The sequence below is a fragment of the Nicotiana tomentosiformis genome, chromosome 1, assembly GCF_000390325.3.
Source record: "Nicotiana tomentosiformis chromosome 1, ASM39032v3, whole genome shotgun sequence".
NCBI lineage: Eukaryota > Viridiplantae > Streptophyta > Magnoliopsida > Solanales > Solanaceae > Nicotiana > Nicotiana tomentosiformis.
The window spans coordinates 97,360,588-97,385,649 of NC_090812.1; the positions used below are offsets into that span (position 1 = coordinate 97,360,588).

The 25,062-nt window shown below is 36.3% G+C and overlaps 2 protein-coding genes and 1 long non-coding RNA gene across 4 annotated transcripts; 2 read left to right on the forward strand and 1 right to left on the reverse strand.

Annotated features, from left to right (window-relative positions):
- Window positions 1–12,066: 12,066 nt before the first annotated feature.
- On the reverse strand, window positions 12,067–19,127 carry LOC104117155 (peptide chain release factor APG3, chloroplastic). 2 transcript variants are annotated; one of them, XM_009628161.4, is made up of 15 exons: window positions 18,826–19,127; window positions 18,502–18,558; window positions 17,435–17,515; window positions 17,274–17,331; window positions 17,031–17,134; window positions 16,886–16,937; window positions 16,030–16,079; window positions 15,541–15,606; window positions 15,287–15,451; window positions 14,896–14,968; window positions 14,657–14,789; window positions 13,423–13,480; window positions 12,950–12,997; window positions 12,489–12,572; window positions 12,067–12,388 (listed from the first exon to the last, which is right to left on the reverse strand). In XM_009628161.4, exons 1-15 carry the CDS (start codon window positions 18,985–18,987, stop codon window positions 12,320–12,322), a joined length of 1,260 nt encoding a protein of 419 aa, XP_009626456.1. In that variant the 5' UTR covers window positions 18,988–19,127; the 3' UTR covers window positions 12,067–12,319. The 2 variants fall into 2 exon arrangements, 1 of the variants encoding a protein (XP_009626456.1); XR_004512320.2 differs by lacking the exons at window positions 12,067–12,388; window positions 12,489–12,572 and adding an exon at window positions 13,902–13,986 and having other exon boundaries at window positions 12,944–12,997.
- Window positions 19,128–19,983: 856 nt separating this feature from the next.
- Window positions 19,984–20,677, forward strand: LOC138910800 (uncharacterized). Its single transcript, XR_011415960.1, has 2 exons — window positions 19,984–20,200; window positions 20,322–20,677. It is a non-coding gene; the product is annotated as an uncharacterized lncRNA (long non-coding RNA).
- Window positions 20,678–24,278: 3,601 nt separating this feature from the next.
- LOC138907322 (uncharacterized) lies at window positions 24,279–24,635 on the forward strand. The gene has a single exon (XM_070197919.1). The coding sequence runs from the start codon at window positions 24,279–24,281 to the stop codon at window positions 24,633–24,635; it is 357 nt and encodes a 118-aa protein (XP_070054020.1).
- Window positions 24,636–25,062: the final 427 nt, after the last annotated feature.

Here is a 25,062-nt window from a genome sequence, read left to right on the forward strand (position 1 = left end):
TAATAAAAAGGGAGAAACAAGGACTGCGGGATGCTGGCAGCTACCTCGTAAGTCTCTAATAATCAGCCCGTGCACGAACTCAGCGACCGTCAGAACCGTACACACCTGGATCTGCACATGAAGTGCAGGGTGTAGCATGGGTACAACCAACTCAGCAAGTAACAGAATTAAATAAGGAACTGATAAGCAGTGACAAACTATAATAATATAGATAATTTCAAAAGTTTTCAGTAAAGAGTGAACATGCTTTCAAATCCGGTGGTATAAGTCAAATCAGTTTGAGCCCAAGTAAAACAGATATGAATCTTCCAGTAATTTCACAACAACATCAGATAGCAACTAAGTGCAACAATAAATAAAAGCAAGCACAGCCTCTCAAGGCAGCAGTCACTCAACTCATCTCATCAGCTCATACTCTCGGCTCTCAGCCCTCAATACACACTTTCAATAGGTACATGCGCTCACTGGGGGTGTACAGACTCTGGAGGGGCTCCTTCCAGCCCAAGCGCTATATCGATGCGGCGCGCAGCCCGACCCAATCATATAAGTAGCCATAAGGCTCGTTGCGACGTGAAACCCGATTCACAGTCCATAAATAGCCATAAGGCTTGTTGCGGCGTGCAACCCAGTCCATATACCCTCACATAGTTCACAGCTCGGCACTCAGGCCCTATCTCATTCACTAACCTCTCCAGCCCCTCGGGCTCACAGAATATCATTATAATTGGCTCAAATAGAGAATACAACAAGTATCGACAAGAAATGGGAGGGAACAGAGATATAACACACATGTAAGACTGTGACTGAGTACAAGACAGTAATTAGCAGTCAATTCAACAAGTATACGACCGCTGCGAGTCCCAACAGTGATGTCATATGGCCTAAGCATGGTTTCTAACATGGAAGACAGTCAATTGCTCAAAGACAAGGAAAAACAAGTAATAACAATGGCTATTCAACTTTACAGTCTCACGGGACGGACCAAGTCACAATCTCTCGCGGTGCACGCTCACACGCCTGTCACCTAGCATGTGCGTAACCTTCAAACACTCACATCATACCAAATTTCAAAACCAGATTTAAGACTGTTACTTACCTCAAACGCGTAAAAAATCCTACTCTGCAATGCCTTTGCCCCTCGAATCAATCTCCAAATGCTCTGAATATAGCCATAAGCAATACGAGATAATCAATATTGGTTAAAAGCATCAATTCCACACAAAAAAACTACTAAAATATAGTCCAAAATTCAAAATCGGGTCACCCCCCCCCCTCCGCGTCTCGAAACCCAATGAAAGTTACAAAACCCGAAAGTCCATTTACTCACGAATCTAACCATACCCAATTTATAAAAATACGACCTCAATTGCCCCTCCAAAACCCCAAAGTTCACTCTCCAATTCCCAAGCCCTAAACCCCCAAATTTCCAACTCAAATCCGTAATTAGGTGATGAAGGAAGCCATAGATTCACGAAATTTAGACCAATCTGGGTTAGAATTACTTACCCCAATATTTTCCTTGAAAATCCTAGAAAAATCGCCTCTCTCCCGAGCTTCCCAAGTCCAAAATCAAAAATGAAAGTTCAACCCTCGAGTTGGTGTTTTTCTGCCCAGAAATACCGCACCTGTGGTCCTCTTGTTGCTTCTGCGACGTCGCACCTGCGGAAATTCCATCACAGGTGTGGATTCCACTTAAAATCTTGACCTCGCTCCTGCGGCCCCAAGACCTCACCTGCGCCTATTACAGGTGCAGGAATCCATCGCACCTGCGGCCATCCTTCGCACCTACGCCCAACTGCCGGCATCTACGACCCTCGCAGGTGCGGGAAAATCTTTGCACTTGCGGCTCCTGCCCAGCTCCTTCTTGTCCTCATCTGCGGTTCCTTCTTCGCTTCTCCGGACTCGCACCTGCGGTTCCCTCTCTGCAGGTGCGGTTACACTAGTAGCAGCAGCTTCAGCTGCATTTCCTTAACTCCCATCAAGCTGTTAATCACGTGAAATCACCCCGCGGCCTCCAGGACCTCAACCGATCGTACCAATAACTCATATAACCCCATGCGAACTTAGCCGAACCTTCGAATCACTCAAGACAACATCAAAATACCAATTACACCCGGATTCAAGCCTAAAGAACTTCTAAACTTCTAAATTCTACAAACGACACTGAAACCTACCAAACCACGTTCGATTGACCTTAAATTTTACACACTAAGTCAAAAATGACACCACAAACCCATTCCAACTTCTAGAAATCCAATCCAACCCCAATATCAAAATTTTCACTACCGGCCAAAATCGTAAAATTTCAATTTTCGCCAATTCAATCATAATTCTACTACGGACCTCCAAATCACATTCCGGGCGTGCTCATAAGTCCAAAATTACCTAACAGAGCTAACGGAACCATAAAAATTCAAATCTGAGGTCGTTTTCCCACAAGTCGACATCCGATCGACTTTTTCTAACTTAAGCTTCCAATTAAGAGACTAAGTGTCTCAATTCACTCCAAAACCGCTTCAGACCCGAACCAACCAACCCGGTAAGACAAAATACAGATGTAAAGCACAAAAGAAGCAGAATTTGGGAAAACGAGGCTATAACTCTCGAAACAACCGGTCGGGTCGTTATACTTTATCTACTACATATTGAAGCCACACAAAAAACTTGATATAGCATTGCGAGTGTTCAGTGGGTGACAACTCGAATTTACAAAGAAATTCACATGAGACTACAACATGTTCAAACATAACTGTAACAATAAATTAGTTCACAATTTGATCAAGAGAAGACTGTTTTCTCAGAGCAAAGAATCAAAAAACAAGTAGAGGAGGGGAAAACTAAAAGTCTTTCCCATTAACAAATTCCACAACTAAGTGACTTCAACACACAACAACTTGATCAACTTTGATTTTCTTATTGTTATTAAATCCACCGATGGAAAAACAGAGCAGCTTGCTTGTATAGTCCTTTATATATTTCTATCAAAAAAAGATAATAAGTACTTCTAATAAAGATACTTTTTCAATTAACTCAGTCACACAAATATGAAGAAGGAGATGAAATATGAAGCGCAAAATAATAACCTATAGTGAATGACCAGAGAGACACAAGAGGAGTAGAAGAAAAGCGTAACCAAAAAAATCAAGAGGATACCCGAGCAAAACAGAGTATGTTCCCTAAAACCCTATTAACTACTACTCCATAAATGCTTTATTTCTACTTAAATGTATTATTTTCGATCTGTCAGCTCGTCTATGTGGGTTCTTCTAATTATATAAGTAGAGTTATAATCTTTGTTTCTTCGTAATCCGTAGACTTTGCTCATCAAACAGTCGCCCTCAGTTAACACGGTAGTTTTGATTCCTTTAACTTTTGTAACTGGTAATTAGTAAATATCAAAAAACTGAAAAATTCAACAAATTGTCTAATCTAATCTTAATATTAAAGATCAAACAAAGTAATAACCTGTCAGCAAACGCGCACAGAGACGAAAAGATGAACAGTGGAGAAGCGGAGCGAGAAATATCGAGAGAAAACCCAAGAAGAACAGAGTATATTCTAGAATTTATTCAACGATCATAGCTAAACAGTTCAATAAACTGTCAAATATAACCTTAAAAGTAAAGATCGAATTTGTCTAAAACAAGAGCATTGAAGTAATCTAACCTGAAGAGATAATGTTTAACCCCAAAAATATATTGTTGATCCCCATGAAACGCAGGTGTTGCCAAGGTAGGAAAACAACTCAAAGCACCAAAAGCAAGAGGAGCTTGATGTTACACATCTGAGAAGAGGAAGAGCCGCACATCCTAGAGAGAGAGAGAGAGAGAGAGAGAGAGAGAGAGCGTGAACGGAATAGAAAAGAAAATTTTTAGACGGACAGTCTGTCTAAAATATGCTGAAAAAATTAAAATACCCCTGGACGATCAAGACCTCCTTATTCTCGCTTCTAAATAAGTAGAAAATATCAATAAGAAAATATAATTAATATCCATGTCACCGTCCTATTGGCCTAACGTAAACCATAAGCCAAATTATAATTAAACTAACCCGTAAACGGCCTGATATTGACCCGACCCATTTTTTGTTGGAGTTGAGCATAAGCTGGCCCAATCTATTATTGATGCTGAGACACACCCTACATAACAAGCCTATTTGATTTATTTAATTGTAAACATTCCACTTATAATAGTGCGGCCCATTCTTTGTAATAGGCATACTAGTACATATTAGTTCATTGGTCCGGTTGATTCTTTTAAGTAGATAACCACTTTATATTTTTTGGATTCTTCTAGATGTACAGAACATTTCTCTCTTTTCAATCAATCGAATAAGAAAATATCTGCTTCTCTTTTTTCCTTTCTCTCTCTCGTTTCATTTCCCAAGCCCTAGCATAAAGTCTTGGTAGATTCATGGAACTCAATGTTTTCACATGGTATCAGAGCAGAGATTCCGTTTCTTCTTCTCACCAGCTTCCTCGTGATGTTACCCTCGCTTATTTTCGTTCTAGATCTCTTGTACGTTGAAAAGTTTGGGGTTTTCTGATTCCGTTGAGTTTTCTTCTACAATCGCTGCTTCGAGAGCTTCTTTATACTGGTGTTTCACTGGATTAACGTGGAAATTAGTTGATTCCTCTAATTTTCCCTATCCAACTGTTAGGGTTTATTTTTTCAAGTTCAAGGCCATTGTCGTCTTTCGATCGCAAAGACAGAGGGTATTCTCCTTATCTAGCTCATTTGTTTTTATTAGAATCTAATAGTTCTTTATTGTGGTGGAGGTATACGATTGCATGTATTGTGGTTGAATTCTATGTGATTTCTGACTGATTATTTGAACTCAAACATGGTGAATGTCGTTGACGAGTCTACATCTACTAATTCCTCTGTTAGTTTCATCCCTAATCCTTCGAGTCCACTTTTTCGTCTGTCTTATGATGTTCCGGGGGTTTCTCTTTTCAGTATATCCTTTTCTGGAACTGGATTTGGGGGTTGGAGATGAAATATGATTGTTTCCCTTTCTGCTAGAAATAAGATATGTTTCATTAACGAAACAATTGTTAAACCTCCTGAAAATTTCCCTCAATTTAGGCAATTGGATAGGTGTAACAATATGGTCATCTCTTGGTTGACCAACTCCCTTACACCAGACATAGCTGAAAGTGTTTAATATTCTGACACTGCCCAAAGCATTTGGACTCAACTTAATAAAAGGTATGGTACTGTAAATGGAACCAGGGTATTTGAGATAAAACAAGAGTTAGCTTTCACCAGTCAGGGGTCTCTAGACATAGCATCTTAATTCAACAAACTCAAGAAATTGTGGGATGAATTAGGTTTCATGCGTGCCTCTCGTGGTAGCTCTCGCACATGTGCTGCTAAATCTGAGCTTCAAAGAGAGGATGATGAAAAAAGTTGCATCAGTTTCTCATGGGGCTTAATGAAACTTATGTTAGAGTTAGGAGTAATCTGCTCATAATGCAAATTCCTCCATCTCTAGACATTGCCTACAACATCTTGCTTCAGGATGAAAGATAAAGACAAGTGTCCTCACCATCCCAATTCCGTACTAATTCTGCTTCTTCCAATGCCCATCTCACTAACAAATTCTCAGGAACACCTGCCCCTCCCAAGCAGTTCATTCAAAGATCAATTTTGAGTACAACAAGTCAAATCTGATGTGTAGGTATTGTAAGAAGCCTAGGCATTTGGTTGACAAATGCTATAAGTTCCATGGCTTTCCACCATGCTTTAAGTTTACCAAGGGAAAAGGACTGCTGCAAATGTTGAGGTGTAGGGTCTTCAAAATTCTGTTGGTCATCAGAATTCTGCTGATGTTTCTCACTCTCCAACTGATGGGTCTTTTGATTCAGAGTCTTTGATCCCTGGGTTAACCAATGATCAATATTCCCAACTCATGATGTTGCTTCAGCAGACACAAATTTCATAATCACAATCCCAGTCCAGCCTCATGGCATCTGCTAACTTTGCTGGTATTCTCTCTTCACCCAGTTGTATGAAAAGTGTATTTTATGGTGTTTGCGTGTTAACTAAAATAAATGAATGCATTTGGATTATAGACTCTGGGGTAACTGACCACATGACCTCCAATAAAGACCTTCTTTTCGATATTAAGCCCGTAATCATACCATACTTAGTCACCTTACCAAAATGGTTATAAGGTTAAGGTAACTTGTACTGGATCCATTCAATTTCTTTGTTTCACGTTGCATCATGTCCTTTACATTCCTAGATTTCATTACAACCATATCTCTATATCTAAACTTGTTTGCCAGTTAGATTCTATTGTCCTATTTACTAAGTTTTCTTGTTTAATACATGCCCTTTCACTGAAGAGGCCACTGAAAATTGGATGGTGGACTCTACAGGCTTGTGCAGTCTTTCCCTTCTCTTCAATCTCATGCAACTGTATGTCAATCTAGTTCTATGAGTGATCTTTTACTTTCTGAAAATGTTCCCTGTAAATACCATTCTCCATTAGTTGATGATTCTGTTTCTTCTTCTCATTGTACATATCATTTTGAATTGAATAAAATGGAGATGTTGTGGCATAATAGACTGGGACACATACCTTTTGTTAGAATGAGAGAAATTCCTTATATACCTTATAAATTCTCTTCTAAACAACCCTTTACTTGTACTGTCTACCCATTAGCAAGGCAACCCAAGCTACCTTTTCTGATAGTTCTATCAAAACTATACATGCTTTTCAACTCATACATATGGATACATGGGGCCCTTATGGAAGCCCTACCTATAATGGGTGTAAGTATTTTCTAACCATAGTTGATGACTTTACTAGAGCTACTTGGACTCACCTTGTGGGGTCCAAGAGTAATGCTTTCCCTCTTATCAAGGCTTTCATTGCCATGGTCAAAACACAGTTCAAATCTATTGTACAAATTATTAAAAGTGATAATGCCTTTGAGTTTGGGTCCAGTAACTGTGGCAATGAATTCTTTATTAAAAATAAAATAATTCACCAAACTTCTTGTCCTCACACACCACAACAAAATGGTGTGGTTGAAAGAAAACATATATATCTTTTAGAAACCTCAAGAGCCCTATTTTTCCATTCTCACTTACCTATTAAATTCTGGGGAGATTGTGTGCTTACTGCTACATATCTTATCAACAGGTTCCCTTCTAAGCTTCTTAACAACAAAACACCTTTTGAACTACTATTTGGGCAACCTCTTTCTTACAATCATATTAAAACATTTGATTGTCTCTATTTTACCATAGTTCTTAAGTGCCATAGGGATAAGTTTCAGCCTAGAGCTGACCCTTGTGTATTCATGGGATATCCATTGGCTAAGAAGGGATATAAGCTATACAATTTGAAAACTAAGCTTACTTTGATATCTAGAGATGTAGTTTTCCATGAAACTATTTTTCCCTTTGCTTCTTCTTTCAAACAGCCTAGTGCTCCTCCTCATCTAAATCATGCTCCTAGTTGGAGTTTACCAGTTGACAATTCCCTCTATGATTCTCCTTATCCTCCTCAATCTCTTGTGCTTTCTCCTTTACTTCTCTCACCATCTCCTCCTTCTCCAACATCTGTCTCCTTCCCTTCTCAACCATCTACCTCCTCACACACTGCACCTGCTCCCAGGAGATCCAGTAGGACTCATATTCCTCCTTCTCACCTTAAACAATATGTTTGTAACCTTCCTCCATCCTTGTCTGGCCCCAGTTCTTCTTCTTCTTGCCTTCATAGTTTAGTTAATACTGCTGAGATTGAGCCTGACTCATATCAGCAGGCAGTATCCATTCATGCATGGTTGGAGGCCATGAGGAAAGAATTTGAGGCCTTAGAGGCCAATCATACTTGGTCCATTGTTCAGCTGCCACCTCGCAAGAAACCCATAGGCTGCAAATGGGTTTATAAAGTCAAGTATAGGGCTGATGGGACTGTGGAAAGGTATAAGGTTAGATTAGTTGTTAGGGGTGACACCCAGGTTGAGGGTGTGGACTTCAATGAAATATTCTCACCTATTGTCAAATTTTCCAGTGTTAAGTGTCTTATTGTTGTGGTTGTCAAGCAAAGTTGGACTCTATTTCAACTTGATGTCAACAATGCCTTTTTGCATGGTGACCTGGATGAGGAGGTCCATATGAGGTTTTCACCTGGGCTGTCAGCCACTCCTTTAACTGTTTCTGGTTCATCTTCTTCTCATTTGGTTTGTCATCTTCAAAAGTCTTTATATGGTTTGAGACAGGCTTCAAGGCAGTGGTATGTCAAGCTGTTTCAATTTTTATGTTCTAGAGGATACTCTTCTTCTCTCAATGACTATTCTCTCTTCTCCAGAATATTTGGTTCTTCCATTGTCCTGTTGGTTGTGTGTGTTGATAATATTATTCTCACTGGTAATGACTTGGATGAAATTGCTGTATTAAAGAGTTTTCTGGACAATGAATTTAAAATCAAATATTTGGGAGTTCCTCATTATTTCCTTGGGATTGAAGTTGCATACACTTCTGGTGGACTATTGTTATATCAGAGAAAATTTATTAAGATCCTTCTCAAAGAGTACCATTGTGAGAATGTCCCTCCTGTTACTTATCCCATTGACCTAACTGTCAAACTCAAAGAAGACATGGGGATCCTCTTACTTCTCCTGAATCATATAGGAATCTGGTGGGCAAGCTCAACTTCCTCACTCAAAGCAGACCATACCTGACTTTTGCTGTACAACACCCAAGCTAATACCTTCAGAATCCCACCTCCTCTCACATGCATGCAGCCTTACATATACTCAGGTATCTTCAAGGTTCTTTTGAAGTTGGAGTTTTCATCAGCAACTCCCTTGATCTTTCACTTTTTGCATATTGTGATAGTGATTGGATTGCTTACCCAGATACAAAGAGATCAGTTACTGGGTTTTTCATTCTCTTGGGGGGATCTCTTATTGGTTGGAAAGCTAAGAAGCAGCCTGTTGTCTCTATGTATCTTCTGTTGAGGCTGAGTATAGAGTAATTAGTAAGGTTGTAGCTGAACTCACTTGGCTGTTTAGGTTACTTTCTGACTTTGGTATTTTTGTTCCTGCTGCTATGCATGTCTTCTATGATAATCAAGCAGCCATCCACATTGCCAAGAACCCTGTATTTCATGAGAGAACAAAACATATTGAGGTAGACTGTCATGAAGGGTTGATTGCCTTGAATCATATTCCTACTAATTCTCAGCTGGCTGATGTTTTTACCAAGCCCTTGACATGCCTTGTTCATCATTCATTGATGCTCAAGCTGGGGGTTCAGTCACCCTCTACCTTGAAGAGGGTGTTGGAGTTGAGCATAAGCTGGCCCAATCTGTTGCTGATGCTAAGACACACCCTAAATAACAAGCCCATTTGATTTATTTAATTGTAAACAACCCAGTTATAATAGAGAGGCCCATTCTTTGTAATAGGCATACTAGTACATATTAATCCATTGGTCCGGTTGATTCTTTTAAGTAAATAGCCACTTTATATTTTTTGGATTGTTCTAGATATACAGAACATTTCTCTCTCTTTTTAGTCAATCGAATAAGAAAATATTTGTTTCTCTTTTTTTCTTTCTCTCTCTCATTTCATTTCCCAAACCCTAGCATAAAGTCTTGGTAGATTCATAGAATTCAATATTTTCACTTTTAAAACATAACTCTCTCTCTTTCACGCTTCTCTCTCTCCCCCTCTCTCTCTACCTCTTCGCCATTTCATTTTGATGAGCATTTTTTTACGAGTATATATCTACGATTATTCACGAGGCAAACCCAAAATTTATTTCTCTATTAGAATAATTTTTATGGAAGATGGAAGGAAGTGTCATATTCTTCTTTATAAAAAAGTTTAGATTCTTTTTGTTTATGTAATGGGTATTCTTTATTGTATTTTTTTATTTGAATTTTCTGGTGGTTTTCTTCATTATTTTTTGTCATTCCTCTATGAAAATTTGAGATTTTTTTCAATTTTTTTTTATTGTTTATGTAATGTGTATTTCTATTTTTAATTTATTTCGCTATTTTTTCTATTAGTATGTAAGTCTTTATACTCTGTGTAACGAGTATTGTGCAATTATCACATTTTATATACACTGAGTTTATATGATGTACTAATATAGTTGGCATTTTTTTAGATAATTTATTTACTAGTATTTGTTTTCTTCTTTTGAAATCATTTTTGTTATCATGGATTCAATTTTTTCGATTAGATTACTATGTTAAGTCTAGTAAAAAAAAGAATTTTCTATCCATAATTTACAAGTGAGATGTGTTGTTGTATTTGTTGCTAATTCCGGCGGATCTGCCGGTGGATTCCACCCAAATAGCAACGAGGAGAAGAAGACACACACACACACACACACACACACATATATATATATATATATATATATATATATATATATATATATATATATATATATATAGAGAGAGAGAGAGAGAGAGAGAGAGAGAGTTGTGTTTTAAAATCTGAGCGGGTCAACATTCGGACGGGTTACGGGTGAGTTTAATTATATTTTAGTTGAAGTTCAAGTTAGGCCAATGGAACGGTGACACGTGGATATTAATTAATTTTTATTTTCAGAATTTTCAGTTAGTAATAAGGATAATGTTAAGGCAAAAATATAACGGTAGGGGCATTTTTATTCAAATAGGTGGATGGAAGACATTTTTGTAGCAATTGCGATACTTCAGGGGCAGTTCTGGCCATTTTCCGTTCACAATATGATGGTTAATGTATCTTATTTTTTGTTTGAGTCCAGAAACTGGTTTATTAATTTTATTGCTATAAAAAGTTAAATATTTAAAAAATGATTTATCAAATGGTAGTCAAGTAAAAAACTACGACTTCCGAAACAGTTGTATAAAATATGATGGAGAAAATTTATACAACTAGTTTTTAGTATTTAAATCAGTATAACTAAATAAATTTATCATATTCTCACATTTAAACTAACTTTAATTTTTTTGTTTAATCTGCTTTTACTTCGAGCCATATTATTACTACATCAATCAAGGCGGTTGGAACACTTTTCTTTCTGTCGCGCACAGATCGTATCATTTAGTTCTTTCGATGAAAGACGAAGATACAAAGTACAAATCATGACAGAGTAACCAAGGTGAAGGGGAATCTCATTGTTTGTTACTCATTGTTTATGGTATGAGACCAATCTCTCTTTAGTTCTTTCGATGAAAGACGAAGATACAAAGTACAAACCATGACAGAGTAACCAAGGTGAAGGGGAATCTCATTGTTTGTTACTCATTGTTTATGGTATGAGACCAATCTCTCTTTAGTTCTTTCGATGAAAGACGAAGATACAAAGTACAAACCATGACAGAGTAACCAAGGTGAAGGGGAATCTCATTGTTTGTTACTCATTGTTTATGGTATGAGATCAATCTCTCTTTAGTTCTTTCGATGAAAGACGAAGATACAAAGTACAAACCATGACAGAGTAACCAAGGTGAAGGGGAATCTCATTGTTTGTTACTCATTGTTTATGGTATGAGACCAATCTCTCTTTAGTTCTTTCGATGAAAGACGAAGATACAAAGTACAAACCATGACAGAGTAACCAAGGTGAAGGGGAATCTCATTGTTTGTTACTCATTGTTTATGGTATGAGACCAATCTCTCTTTAGTTCTTTCGATGAAAGACGAAGATACAAAGTACAAACCATGACAGAGTAACCAAGGTGAAGGGGAATCTCATTGTTTGTTACTCATTGTTTATGGTATGAGACCAATCTCTCTTTAAGTGATTGTAAAATATCCCATATATAATTTAGCCAATTCCTGACTTGGGTATGTTTGGTTTCTAGGTGCTTGGTTTTAGTCGTATGATAAAACAACCAGAAAAATCAGGTAAGCGTGAATTAATAGATTAATTGAATCAATATAGTTAATTGCAAATGGATCCTTTTATTGCATATGAATGGGACTGTATTTTTTTACAATGTTATGAAAGAGAACGGCACCACGCTTACATTATCAGCAGATGATAAAAAGGGGAAAGAAGGAAAAAAAAAAAAAACAAATCCGGGAATCATCTGCTTTAAAGATGAGGGAAATATGCACAAGTATTAATTTTCAATAATGAACTCATTGTTCAAGTGTTCTGTAACATTTAGAAGCTAAGATCCTAAAATGGCGATCTGACAGAGCTCCTAGTTAGCACTAGATTTCCTCATTCCGTTTGTACTAATCCTAAATTGACAACAATTCTAACAAGAATGATATCCGTATGGTACATCGTGATAAGTGTTCTACGAAGGAAGAAATAGAGCTTCTTGCGAAAACAAAGGTTACAAATTGTCAAGCAGGCGCACTGACAGATTCTGCAAGTTCTTGCAGTAACTCCTGTTGTTCCATAGTAGAACAAGACTGCACAAAGACGAAATTAGCACGAGTGTCTTAATGGCAAATCTTACCCCCTCCCCCACAAAGAAGGGATGCTAATAGCTACTTTGCAAAAGTAATATACCTGAACAGCTGTCTCAATGTCACCCTCAAGAAACGACGTAAGCTCAAAGTTAATTTTTAGCCGATGATCAGTGACCCTATTGTCCTGTGAACGTCAGAGAAAAGAGATCGTAATGACGGAAAAGTGAGATGTAAGGGTGGGTAATCAAAAAGAAACTTTAGAAAACCAGTCAGTTTATCCAGAATGCAGAAACACGAGTATGCTTCATTTATACCATCACTTAAACAATAATCAGGAAAAACACAAAGTTTTTACAGTTTTACCCGCCTCCCCACCCCCACCAAAACAAAACACAAAGTTCGAAGTTTCCATATTCAGTAAAACTACATGTTTCTACGAACAGAATTGCAGTTCAAGAGAGTGGTGGGATTATTATACCATCATAATCATTAATTGGATGTCAAAAGTTTCTTTTGGAGTAAAAACATTCTCTCCAGTTCAAGGCATTATGGCTTATTTACCTTGTAGTTGTATGTCCGAATTTTTTCTGACCGAGCACCAGTACCTACCTGTCATTGTAAATGTAAACAGTCTAATCAGGAAAATTGACAAGATGTCCTCGTGCTCCTTAATCTAATACAAGAATTAGGAGATCATAAGGCTTAAAACTGACCGTGTCAAAAATGTTGCATCAACTTGTTTATGTTACGTTACCCCAGGAAACAACTAGGACATTTATCTTTCACAGACATTACCATATCAATATGAAAAAGGTTTGCACTAGTGAAGGTATATATATTAGACGATCAGCAGGTAGATGTACATAAGCTACTTGCACTTGGACATATAGGTATGGTCCATATGGATATCATTTCAGATAAGATCATTTAAAAGAAAAACTTAAAATGTCATCAAGCATGTTGATTTGATTTCATCCCTTCCTACTGCATTTTGGTTATGCGAGTTCAACGATTTGAAGGCTTGGTCATCTTACCTGTAATTTTCTCTGGTTTCTTATTGATTCCTGCTGTTCCCTTAACTTAATCTCATACCTGGAAGAATATCACAAGTCATATTCCGCGCAGATATAATAGTAATTGCATAAAGTCAAGAACATAGTAAATATACATAAATATCACCTTGTGTTAGTGTAAAGAAATAGCATACATGGGAGTGCAATAACAAGAATGGGCCAATGTATAAAGATGATGTTTATATAGAAGGATATAGACTGTTCGTGGCTCTTCAGCCTAGACAGTTATTCCGATAAATTTTTGGACCCACAAGATTTTGCTTTTACTTTAGCAAATAATGCATGTCTGAAACTAATGAAGAATATCCATATTCCTTGCGAGTAAGATAATATAGAGATTCATATATGCATATGACCATCATAGAAATTGTAAAATGGTGGAGATCAACTAAAAAAGGGATAACACAGAGGTTTCATCAGCTCTTGGACAATTTTCCTACCAGTGCTTGTCTTGATTGATCGTTGACTCTATCCGTCAGTGACTAAAATTTTGACGACACATAGCCTTGTGGACTTCCAGACCATCTGAAACTTTGTTGATCCACAACATTATATAAATGCGTGTTTTTCCTATGCATAGAAGACTTAGAAGTTACCCTATGTCAAGAGTATGAAACAAAAAACCTGGAGCAGCCATGTGCTTATCATTGTCATAGAACATAGCAAAACACTAACAGATTCTTCCTTAATCGTGCAGGTTTCTTTTGTTCATACTGTTATATATGACAACATTATCTAGATATGAAGAACATATACTACATGCTTAGTGAAAAGCATATCTGACACAGGCAGTCAGTTAAAGCTGTAATTTCATTCTTAAACTAGCGAGACTAGCAAATGAAGGTGCTCTAAGCAGTAATAAAAGATTTTGACACGCAAACAAAACTATTCCTCAGAGTTGGAAGTATAGATCCAGACATCACGGGCAGCTCAAACACCAGAACCTTTCTTTATAGGATCTATAAAGCAGTACTTCATGTTCATATCAGAAGTAAGTCATTTTCTTAGAAAAACCTATCTAGTTGCTTTCAGAGGAGGTCAACTACATAAGCAAGGGCATCTCACCTAATCCATATGACTAATTTCATCTAGATCTAAGTTGAGAAATTCTGTTTTTTAATCTTTTATCTTTTAAATAATAAAGTTCAGTAACTCCATAAAGCAAAAACCCGATATGAGAATTGCTGTTCCTCACAATTTGGCTCTCAGTAGTTGGAAAGCACGATTCTTGTTTTTAAGCTGACTCCTTTCTTCGGTACAAAATATTCTAATTCCCGTTGGTTTATGGTAAAGATCAACTGCAGTCTCCACCTTGTTAACATTCTGCCCTGCATAGCATAATCATCTATCAATATAAACATGTTGTCAATAAGTACAAGAAAAGTTCATGTTTAGGGAACTTTAGTAGAACATGAAAAATGAATCATCATATACCTCCAGCACCACCAGAACGTGCTGTTGTTAGTTCTATATCCTTTGGATCGATTTCCACATCAACTTCATCAGCCTGAAACCAGATAATATATCAAGGATGAAATGAAAAGCAACAACAGCAGAAACAACAGGGAACTCAAAAGACCTAGATATACGTGGGGAGAAAAGAATAGAAAAATCATAATGAAAACACCGGTTAAAAATGGAAGTTCGGAGATCGACAGCAACTCGGCCATACATGGCAATATAAATGATGCAGCAATCTATGCGATCGCTACAACATCTGGGGATGAACTTGCTGATAATACAAAACATAAAAAAGATGACCATATCAAGCTAGACTAGATAGCAGAGCTGCAGAGATTTTTTAGTGAACTTGTGAATAACTAACCTCTGGCATGATAGCAACTGTTGCAGTGGAAGTGTGAACACGGCCTTGAGTTTCTGTTTGCGGTACACGTTGAACTCGATGAACACCAGATTCATATTTCAATTTACTATAAACACGCTTGCCTTTGATCTCCATCACATATGTTTTAAATCCTCCTTTTTCAGCCTTGACAAAGATGTTGTTAAATAGGTCAGCGAAGGAAACTATTACCTAATGAAAACATAGTTGTCAATTACAATTTAGTACATATTTACCTCGGAGCATGAGATCGGAGCAAACTTCCAAGAATTCCGTTCACTGTACTTCTCATACATACGCACCTAAATGATGTCAAAGCGAAGAAGAAATAAGTGTGCCATGCAATGAGATCTGAGTTCTTCATTTCACTATACGGGAAAAGGAAACTCCCACTTTTTTCAGAGCGCTGGATGGAATAACACTGTAAAAAGACTCTAGCTTAACAACTTAAACTTTTCTACATCTAAAAGTGAATCTGGATAGGGAACATTCCATGTTCTTTCTTAGCTATCAGCAAGCTATTGCACTTTGGACCCATAAAGGCCATATGTCATAAGGCAACATTGTACTGTCTAACGCATGTCAATGTTACAAGTAACACGAGTTGAATGACCAGATATATTAAATCCTCTTCTTCTTTTTTTCCTTCATTTATTTTGCAATATTTGAAAAAGTATCGCAACCATATAGTAGAATTTAGAAGGACTAAGGGAACATGTACCTACAAGATCACCAGCCCAAATTCCAGCCTCGTCCCCACCAGCACCTGCCCTAACTGCAAGACAGAAGAGTTAAACTCCTATACCCAAAATTAAAGCTTTTTGTGAAAAAATTTACTTAACTAAACAGTTAGGAGGGAGAGAATTCAAAATTAAACAGCATACAGCGCACGCATATCACGTGCCAGTTAACCCTTAAATTTCAATATTTGTAGCTACTGATGCACTATAACCTAAAGAGGTCCATCAAGCCACATCCAAGGATATAAGCTGGACAGTTTTTAGAGGACTTGCAAACAACCAGATTCTACCAACATGAGTTGTACTTGATTTCATCAATCCTGCAAGAGTAATAATGTGAAACTCAATGTGGCCATTTAAAGGGATACACGCAAATAGCAAGTATTCCCCCAGTCATGGTTCAATTGACTTACTTGCCATTTTATTCCGTCCCAAAAATATGAAGCTATCTCCTATAATGGAAAAGTTTTTCCTCAAGCAATCTAAGCAAATATAAGATGGGACTAAAATTATATCAGCTCAAATTTGATGTGAAAATCTTTCGATTAACTTTGCCACTTTTTCACATTTGAAAAACTTTACTCTTATTAATTTTAGCACGATGGCGTTAAGAGTCTGTAGCCTTATATTTTGTTCCACTTCCAAATATCTCAAGAAAGCATCATGGTTTCAACATCTGTTCATTTAAGTTCCCAACAAATATTCGACTTTGTTATCATCTGGATCACTTATACCAGCAAATAATTTTAATTGTTGCTTGGAGTTCATGAATCTGAAACTAAGACGCAGAGCAGAAAACTCTACCCAATCAAGACAAAGGCAAAGTAAAAGAATAACATACCTTCAAGCATTATATTCCTAGAATCAAGAGGGTCACTGGGAAGGAGCATTAGCTGCCATCATGAGAAATATCAACATAAATCCCCCAAAAATGCATCGAAGTAAAAAGGTAAATATAAATACTTTAAAGGAAGAACTGTAATAACCTTAAACTTCTCCTCTAGGTCTTTGATTTGCTCTGTCAAGGATTGAATTTCAGAAGCTACCATCTCAGCCATGTCCTCGTCGGCTCCAGCGTCTTTAGCTAAAGCTGACAGGAATAGAAGAGGCCGTCAGATATATGCATAAACTACAACAAACAGCACCAGTCTAATTAAAGCATGGAGGGAGAATTAGTAAATGGTATAAAAATGCTTTGGCTTCTGAAAAACACAAAAGTGGATGATAACCTTTTGCTTCTTCCAGTTGCTTCTCACAATCCTTGAATTTCCTGTATGTCAACACGACCTAGCTCAAAAAACAGACAACAAAAGTGTGAACAGAAAAAGGAGTGCCATTAGTATTGGGTCAACGCAAGAAAAGGAGATAAAATGAAAGTTAAGTAAGGTACTTCATCTAGCTCTGCCATTGACTGCGCCAACTTCTGATATTCACTTGGATTTGAGACAACATCCGGATCAGCAAGCTTAACCTGAAAGTGATTCACTAGTTTTAAATGTAATTCCTGGGCATTCCTCATTATAAAGGAAGTATGAGAAATTTGACCAAGAGGTTGTGAGTTCGAGTCACCCCAAGAGCAAGGTGGGTAGTTCTTGGAGGGAGGGAGCCGAGGGTCTATCGGAAACAGCCTCTCTACCCCAGGGTAGGGGTAAGGTCTGCGTACACACTACCCTCCCCAGACCCCACTAGTGGGATTATACTGGGTTGTTGTTGTTGTTGTTATGAGAAATTTGACCAGAAATCTATTCTTTGTACTTAATGGGTTTTTTAAACATATATCTAGGGTCCAGGGTCTAAGATAAAGCTACTGGGTTCGGATGAACCCGTAACTTATTCACTAGATCCAACCCTGAATTTGAGCACACTTTTTATAGGCTTAGACTTTGAACCAGCCAAATAAGAGACCTATCCCAAATTGCATGTTGCAAAAAGATAATTCACCATTTCTTCCTGTCATAACTGCTTGCATAAATTAAAATATGTATTCAAATAATACCGAAACTGTCTTTAAATGCAAACTTAAGGTCCAGGTCACTCGTCCCATTCATTTAACAAAACCTTTACTAACCATGTTATAGTCAGACTGAGCGTAAGTCTTCCAAACGCCTACATATTCGATAAAACATTCACTCGCATAGTCGCATGAATAAATTAATAACACCATACAACAATACAACAAAAACAACAACACAGTATAATCCCACTAATAGTCTGGGGAGGGTAGTGTGTAGGCAGACCTTACCCTACCTTGAGGTAGAGAGGCTGTTTCCGATAGACCCTCGGCTCACTCCCTCCAAGAAATCCCCATCTTGCTCTTGGGAACCTCTTCAGTTGGAAGTAGAGCAACTCACTCTTATCAACACCATACTACAATGTTTATTGAATTAAATAATTGGTCTATAACCAGTTTTTCCATCCATGTCCAAAAAGCATAAAGAGATTCAGAAAGAAGCATACCGACAATTCTTTCCACGTTTTCTCAGCTGAATCAAGTTTTGTAATTAGATAAGGTTCCTGCAATATACAAATTGATTACATAAGAAAAGGTCAAAACAGCAATTTCCGATTACTAAGTTTAGTCACTAAAAATGAATTCTCAAATTCGGATATAGCATTCACTGTATTACTGATTATCGAAAATTTAGGAAATCTTCTTTTGTTATTCGTTTTTCACTCTTCATTCTAATTCTTCAAATTATGCTTATCTTCGAATTCAAGTTTTACGTAGTTGTATTCATTTTCTCGACTATCAGAGAGAGATATTCATAAAATTGTACGGACCGCCATGCAGACGATTCTTCTAGAAGGAGTGTGATTCGACGGAGCTCGAACGAAAGCGGATCCTCCACCGGAAAATCCAAAGCAACGGCGTCGTATTGGCCATTGAATCGAAGATGTAGCGGAGATTCCGGCAGCAAAGCCAGTGTTAGCTAAAGTATTCATGCTCTTAAACTCCGACGTATGTGGTTCTGTGCAAGTCTGCAAAATTGAATGGATAAACAGGCTGTGTATTTACGAGAGAGAACCGGGAATATAGCGAAGGGGAAGGAAATGGAAATTGAACATTTGGACATATACTCACTTCAAGTAGCAAGCCCGAAGCCCAAGCTTGGAAATTGTGGATATGGGCTCAAAGATGAACAACCTGTGTCTATCCATGTGCCACGTCAAGTTATCCAAATTTGAGAGATTATTTAGAATTTAAATTCAATTAATTCAGGTGCTAAACGAACTCATTAAGAGTTCACAAATTAATATTATAGCCGTCAATATGGGCTTGACCCGTTGAGCCAATCTAGTTCAGCCCGTGATTTAGTAGGGTTGGGTTAGAAATTTTGAAGCTAATTTAGAAACGAGGCGTTTAAGCATTGCCCAAGTAAATCTATGGCCCGTGAGCCTTACTTGAGGCTGGGTTGGCCCGTGGGCCTAATAAAATATTTATTTAAAATATTAAATATAAAAAGTATATGACACTGTAGCATCGATGGATAGGCGTGTTCTTACCAAGTACATAAGTTGCATCCATCATGAAAATGTCTAAACACTTATTACTACTCGAAATTGGCTGCACGACCTTTCCCAAACTCAAACTGGTAATATTTTTTTTTGTGTGAACTTGAATATTATTAGTTTTAAAAATTTAATTATTGTTAATTAAAAAGTTATTTAAGTTTTGTGAATTTTTTTCAATAATATATTTTTTAACTTTTAAATATTTATCTTTTTTTAGGTTAGTACTTAAAGAAAAATAAATTATAATTTAAAAAATGATGGGTCGGCCCGTGGGGCTCACGACCCGCATAGGCTGACGGACCATTATAATGCCCATTAAAATGGTGTACTAGCCCAGCCCGTCAATTGCTAAAGTCCACATGGACTGAGCTGGACTAACCCGGGCCGGCTCATATTGACAGTTTTAATTAATATTAGTAGTGAAGTTCACTATATATTTATAATTATGCACCAAAAATATTGAATTCACTTAAACTCATAAGAGCTATGCTACATTTGTCACTATCAAACTTGAGACGTGAGTAAACGACAAATCTTTACCACCGAGGATTATAGCTTGATGGTATTGGTAGGGGTCTCCGGGTGGATTCAATTTTCTTCCATGATCTCCTTATATAATCGATCGAAGTGTCAATCTCTTTTGGTGAGTTTCCTAACTTTCTTCTGCGCTTTCTTTCTTCTTCACTCTTTATAAATTTTGGAGTTCTTTGTTTTGTGTCTGAGAATTTTCTGTTGATGGTGATTTATGGAATAACTCTATATAGGTTGAAAAATGCAGATTGTGGGGTTCCTGCTTCCAATTTGTACAATAAAATTCATGCATGTCCTTCTCTAATTGAGGTTTTTATTCATATCATATTCCTAGATTTCTCAATTTTAGTTTCATTGTTATCTCTGTTATGTGATTAATTTTTGTTCCGTTCTGGTGAATCTTTCTCTATTCTTACTTATTTTTTAAATGTACCCTGTTATTGCTAATGGGATGTTGGTGCATATCTGGTAATTTCTCTATTTTTTTTGTGTGGATATTTTCCTATTGAAATTTTGCATGTTGTCCAGCTCAAATACTGATGCACCGAAGGTGTTTGATAATATATTTAAATAAACTGAATTTATGTTTTGTCTTATTGTTGGGACATATATTTGATTATGGTTCTATTTTGGTTACTTAGTAAGGAGCAAGATCTTAGTTTTGTTTACGACAGTGCTATTTAGTTATGAATTTAGATGAAATAGGAGTTAACAATTAATTTGGACACATTATTCATGATTTTGAGCAGATTGAGGCCATTAGAGATCGTTTGAGTAAAATTTTGAGGATTCAAGAGAAGTTTTTGTGATGACCCGACTGGTCGTTTCGTGTAATTGCGTCTCATTTCCCCCTTTTGATGCTTCACACATGTGTGTTTATGGTTTTATGACTTACGAGGTTGATTGGTTTCGTTCGGGTTGATTTGGACCTTTTGGTTCTTGACTTAGAAGTTTAAGTTAGAAATGTTAGAAGTTTAAGTTAGAAATGTTGACCAAACTTTGACTTTTGTGAAAACGATCTCGAAACGGTGTTTTAATGGTTCTCATAGTTTCGTATCGTGATTTTGGACTTGGACGTATGCCCGGAATCGAATTCGAAAGTTTGTAGGTTGATTTGTGTAGTTTTGCCGAAATTTAGCAATTTGAAGTTTAGAAGTTTCACCATAGGTTGACTTTTAACTATCGGGTTTGAAATTTGATTTTGGGACTTGGAATAGGACCGTTATTTTGTTGCTTGTCATTTCTTCGATAACTGCACTATAGATCCCAAAATAAACTTAGGTGAAATCGTTTTTCCTCGTACAATATAATTGATGAGAATAATTTTGAGAATTGAATAATATATTTTAAACATGAAATTATTTTGTCATAAAAAAGAAAAGCAATCTTCTACAACATGCCAAAATATATTAATAGTACAAAAAAATCTTTAAACTGTAATATATATATATTTTAATAGTACAAAAAAATCTTTAAACTGTAATATATTAAATTATTTTTTTTAATGCTGTATATAAACATTAATTGGTAAAAGATCTAGAAAAAATGGAAAGCTATCTTTCATGATGAGCAAAATATATTGACAGGGTAAGAAATCGTTACCACATATATATTTTAAATCTTTTTCCTTTAATGATACACAATTTGAATCCAAATTTATTTGGCCACATTTTTTTTTTTTTAAAATACACACATAATACAACAACAACAACTCAGTATAATCACACTATCCCTACCCTAGGTAGAGAGGTTGTCTCTGATAGATCGTCGGCTCCCTCCCTCCAAGAACTACCCACCTTGCTTTTGGGGTGACTCAAATTCACAACCTCTTGGTTGGAAGTGGAGGGTACTTACCACTAGAGCAATCCGCTCTTGTCTATTTGGCCACATTAGATACCGATTATAAGGGGGAAAGCCGGAAAGGAGTAAAACTGACCCCACTTTCACCATATTTGGTTAATAATCTCCTCTCAACCCCTCCATTTAAATTCTCTAGGTGGATTCAATCACTTTTCCACTGTTAGATTGTGGTAATTTCTAATTACATGTTAATCGAGTTGTCTAATACTAAGGTGGGTTGCTCTGATGGTAAGCACCCTCCACTTCCAACCAAGAGGTTGTAAGTTCGAGTCACTCCAAGGGCAAGGTGGGGAGTTCTTGGAGGGAAGGATGCTGAGGGTCATTTGAAAACAGCCTCTCTACCCCAGGGTAGGGGTAAGGTTTGCGTACATTGTATGTTAATCGAGTTGTCGATCAAGTTGGACTTGAATCACTTTTTTAGCATTTGTACATATGATGAATAGCATTTATAAAACATAAACTAGTAAATTAATCTGCGCTTTGCGCGGTTATTTCTAGAAGAACACAAATGACATTACAAAAATAATTTTTTTGTGTGAATTTTGTTGAAAAAAATGAAGAATCGTGAGAAATGATGAATTACATTCTTAAATAAATCAGGCATACTAATACCATACCAATAATAATTTAGGCAAGTAGAACAATGAAAGAAAAGGCATAAATATATTTGCTTCTAAATCTTTTTGAATGAGAATTTACGATAGAATTCGAATAAAACTATTTCATGTCACACTATATCACCGTTCAGTAGTTCAAAGTTTCTATCAATTGCGCTTGAAAGTGACGCTCTTCGGAAGTCCTAATTTCACATTGACTCCTTGAGTATAACAACAAAAAAAGTAAAAAATCTATTGATTGAAAAGAAAATAAAGAAAAAGGATTATTAGTTAGTGGAAAGAAAAGTAGAGTTTCTATTAATATTACATCTCATTTAATAGTGAATTTGTTTTGAGTATTTTCCTCATAATTTGTTCTAAAAAAGTTTCTCAAGTAAAAAGGATTAGGTTTCGATTAATATTTTACTTTAGTTCTTCTAGGACAATAGAAGGCAAAGTTATTTATTTTCTACTAATTTTGGAACTGCATTAACCGTTTCTAGTAACTTTATAAATATTATAGTAATATTTTTATTATATACACTGTAGCAGATATATTTGGTTAAATTTTTTCAAATAGTAATTCCGATATATAAATTAATTTATATGCTTTTGAGTAAATGATTTTTTAGCGGACATCTTGTTATTTGACTTTTTATTTGAAATCCAATTTTTACACATAAAATATAAGATGTATAAAAGAAAAACGAAACTAATCAAAGTAGAAAAATGAATTAATCAAAGTAGGAAAAAAATATAAGAACAAACAATGCCTAAAGACAGAATTGAACTAAGAAAATTCATGTTGTACTTTTGATTTTCTTTCTTTTATTTGAAATCTAGTTTTTATACGCGTGATATAAGATGTGATTTCGTTATCTCAAGTTTTCAATTTTTTTTAAGGAAAAGTAAAAAAAGAATAAAAGAACAAACAATGCCAAGTTTCCATGTTAAGACTGAATCAAATTAAAAAAAGTTCATGTTGTAGTTTTTAGTATCATTCTTGTGATGCTCTTTATTTCCATTTTTTCGCCTCCCCCACCCCATAGTTGTTATTACACTCCAGAATTTTAAAAATTTACCACAATATTATGATAACAATTAAACTTTTTCTGCCTTGTAGCTAGTACTAACAAAAGTTCATGATAAATATATTTTAAATTCTTCACGTCATTCACCATAATATTACTGCATGAACCCGACAAGGTTTTATTATAAACTAAGCATTACTCAAATTTATTTTATAGAGACAAAAACTTAACTTACTAATTGTTGGGAAGAAGAAACCTTATCCTAATTCTAAGATTCATGGAGATTTGCTTAGAGATAGAGAAGAAGGATGATGAAGAAGAAGAAGAAGACCTAGAAGTAGTAGTGTATTCTGCCCACAAAAACGTTAAGGGTCCTTTGGATGAGTTTATGATAAGATAAATTATATAGTTAGTGGGTTATGTGAATAGAATATAAGAGAACATAGTTAGTGGGTTAGGTGGGAGGAATATAATATAAGTGAACATAGTTAGTGGGTTAGGTGAGAGGAATAAATATTTCTGTTATTGCATATACAAGTCTCTACATATACATGTACAAAGCAATGAATAAGACACACAAAAAGAATTTCAATTAGATTTCTTCTTCAATTTCGTACATGGTATCAGAGCAATAAGCTTGATCCAACAGTCGAACCATTAAATCCATTTACATCAGATTCATCATCATAATCAGTAACTTAAAATGCCTGAAACAACCATCACATCTACTGGTGATACGAGCAATGCTGCAAAACCAGTCAGCTATGATATCAATCACCCTTATCATCTCAACAACTCTGATTCACCTGAAATGACTCTAGTCAACACTGTGTTTGATAGAAGAGGATACCTAGGATGGAGGAGATCTATTCTCATGTCTTTGTCAGCCAAGAAGAAAATTGATTTCATCAATGGAGCATGTCAATCTCCAAATCTGAAATCTCCATACCATGAACAATGGAGATGTCTGAATGACATGGTCATCTCTTGGATCTTAAATGCTCTCTCAAAAGATATTGCAGACAATGTGATATACTACAAAACTGCAAAAGAGCTTTGAAAAAGCCTGGAGTAGAGATTTGGGAGATCAAATGGAGCCAAGCTTTATCATCTGCAGAAGGTAGTTATCAGGTTTAGTACGGGAAAACAGTGACATTGTAGTATACTTCACTAAACTCAAACGATTGTGGGATGAATTCGATGCTTTAAATGTTATCATATGTCATTCATGTGTTTGTGTTTGTGAAGGAAAGGCTAAGTACAGATATTGATCCAATTCCTAATGGGATTAAATGACATATATGCACAAGCAAGAGGAAATATCCTCATGATGAACACTTTGCCTAGCATAGATATTGCTTATTCAATTCTCTTGCGAGATGAAAATCAAAGAGAAGTTTATGCAAATGCACATTTTAATTCTGAATTAGTATCATTCATGGCAGCTGGAGAGGCCAAGCAACATAATGCACAACTTCTAGCTGATT

What these genes read in the sequence shown, in the direction of transcription:
- LOC104117155 (XM_009628161.4), bottom strand. Translation starts at nt 18,987, where the DNA reads ATGAATACTTTAGCTAACACTGGCTTTGCTGCCGGAATCTCCGCTACA. An exon ending in CAATGGCAGAGCTAGATGAA is followed by an intron (nt 17,332 to 17,434) that starts GTACCTTACTTA and finishes TTTTTGAGCTAG; the next exon opens with GTCGTGTTGACATACAGGAA. An exon ending in ACCTAGAGGAGAAGTTTAAG is followed by an intron (nt 16,938 to 17,030) that starts GTTATTACAGTT and finishes TCATGATGGCAG; the next exon opens with CTAATGCTCCTTCCCAGTGA.
- LOC138907322 (XM_070197919.1), top strand. Translation starts at nt 24,279, where the DNA reads ATGCCTGAAACAACCATCACATCTACTGGTGATACGAGCAATGCTGCA.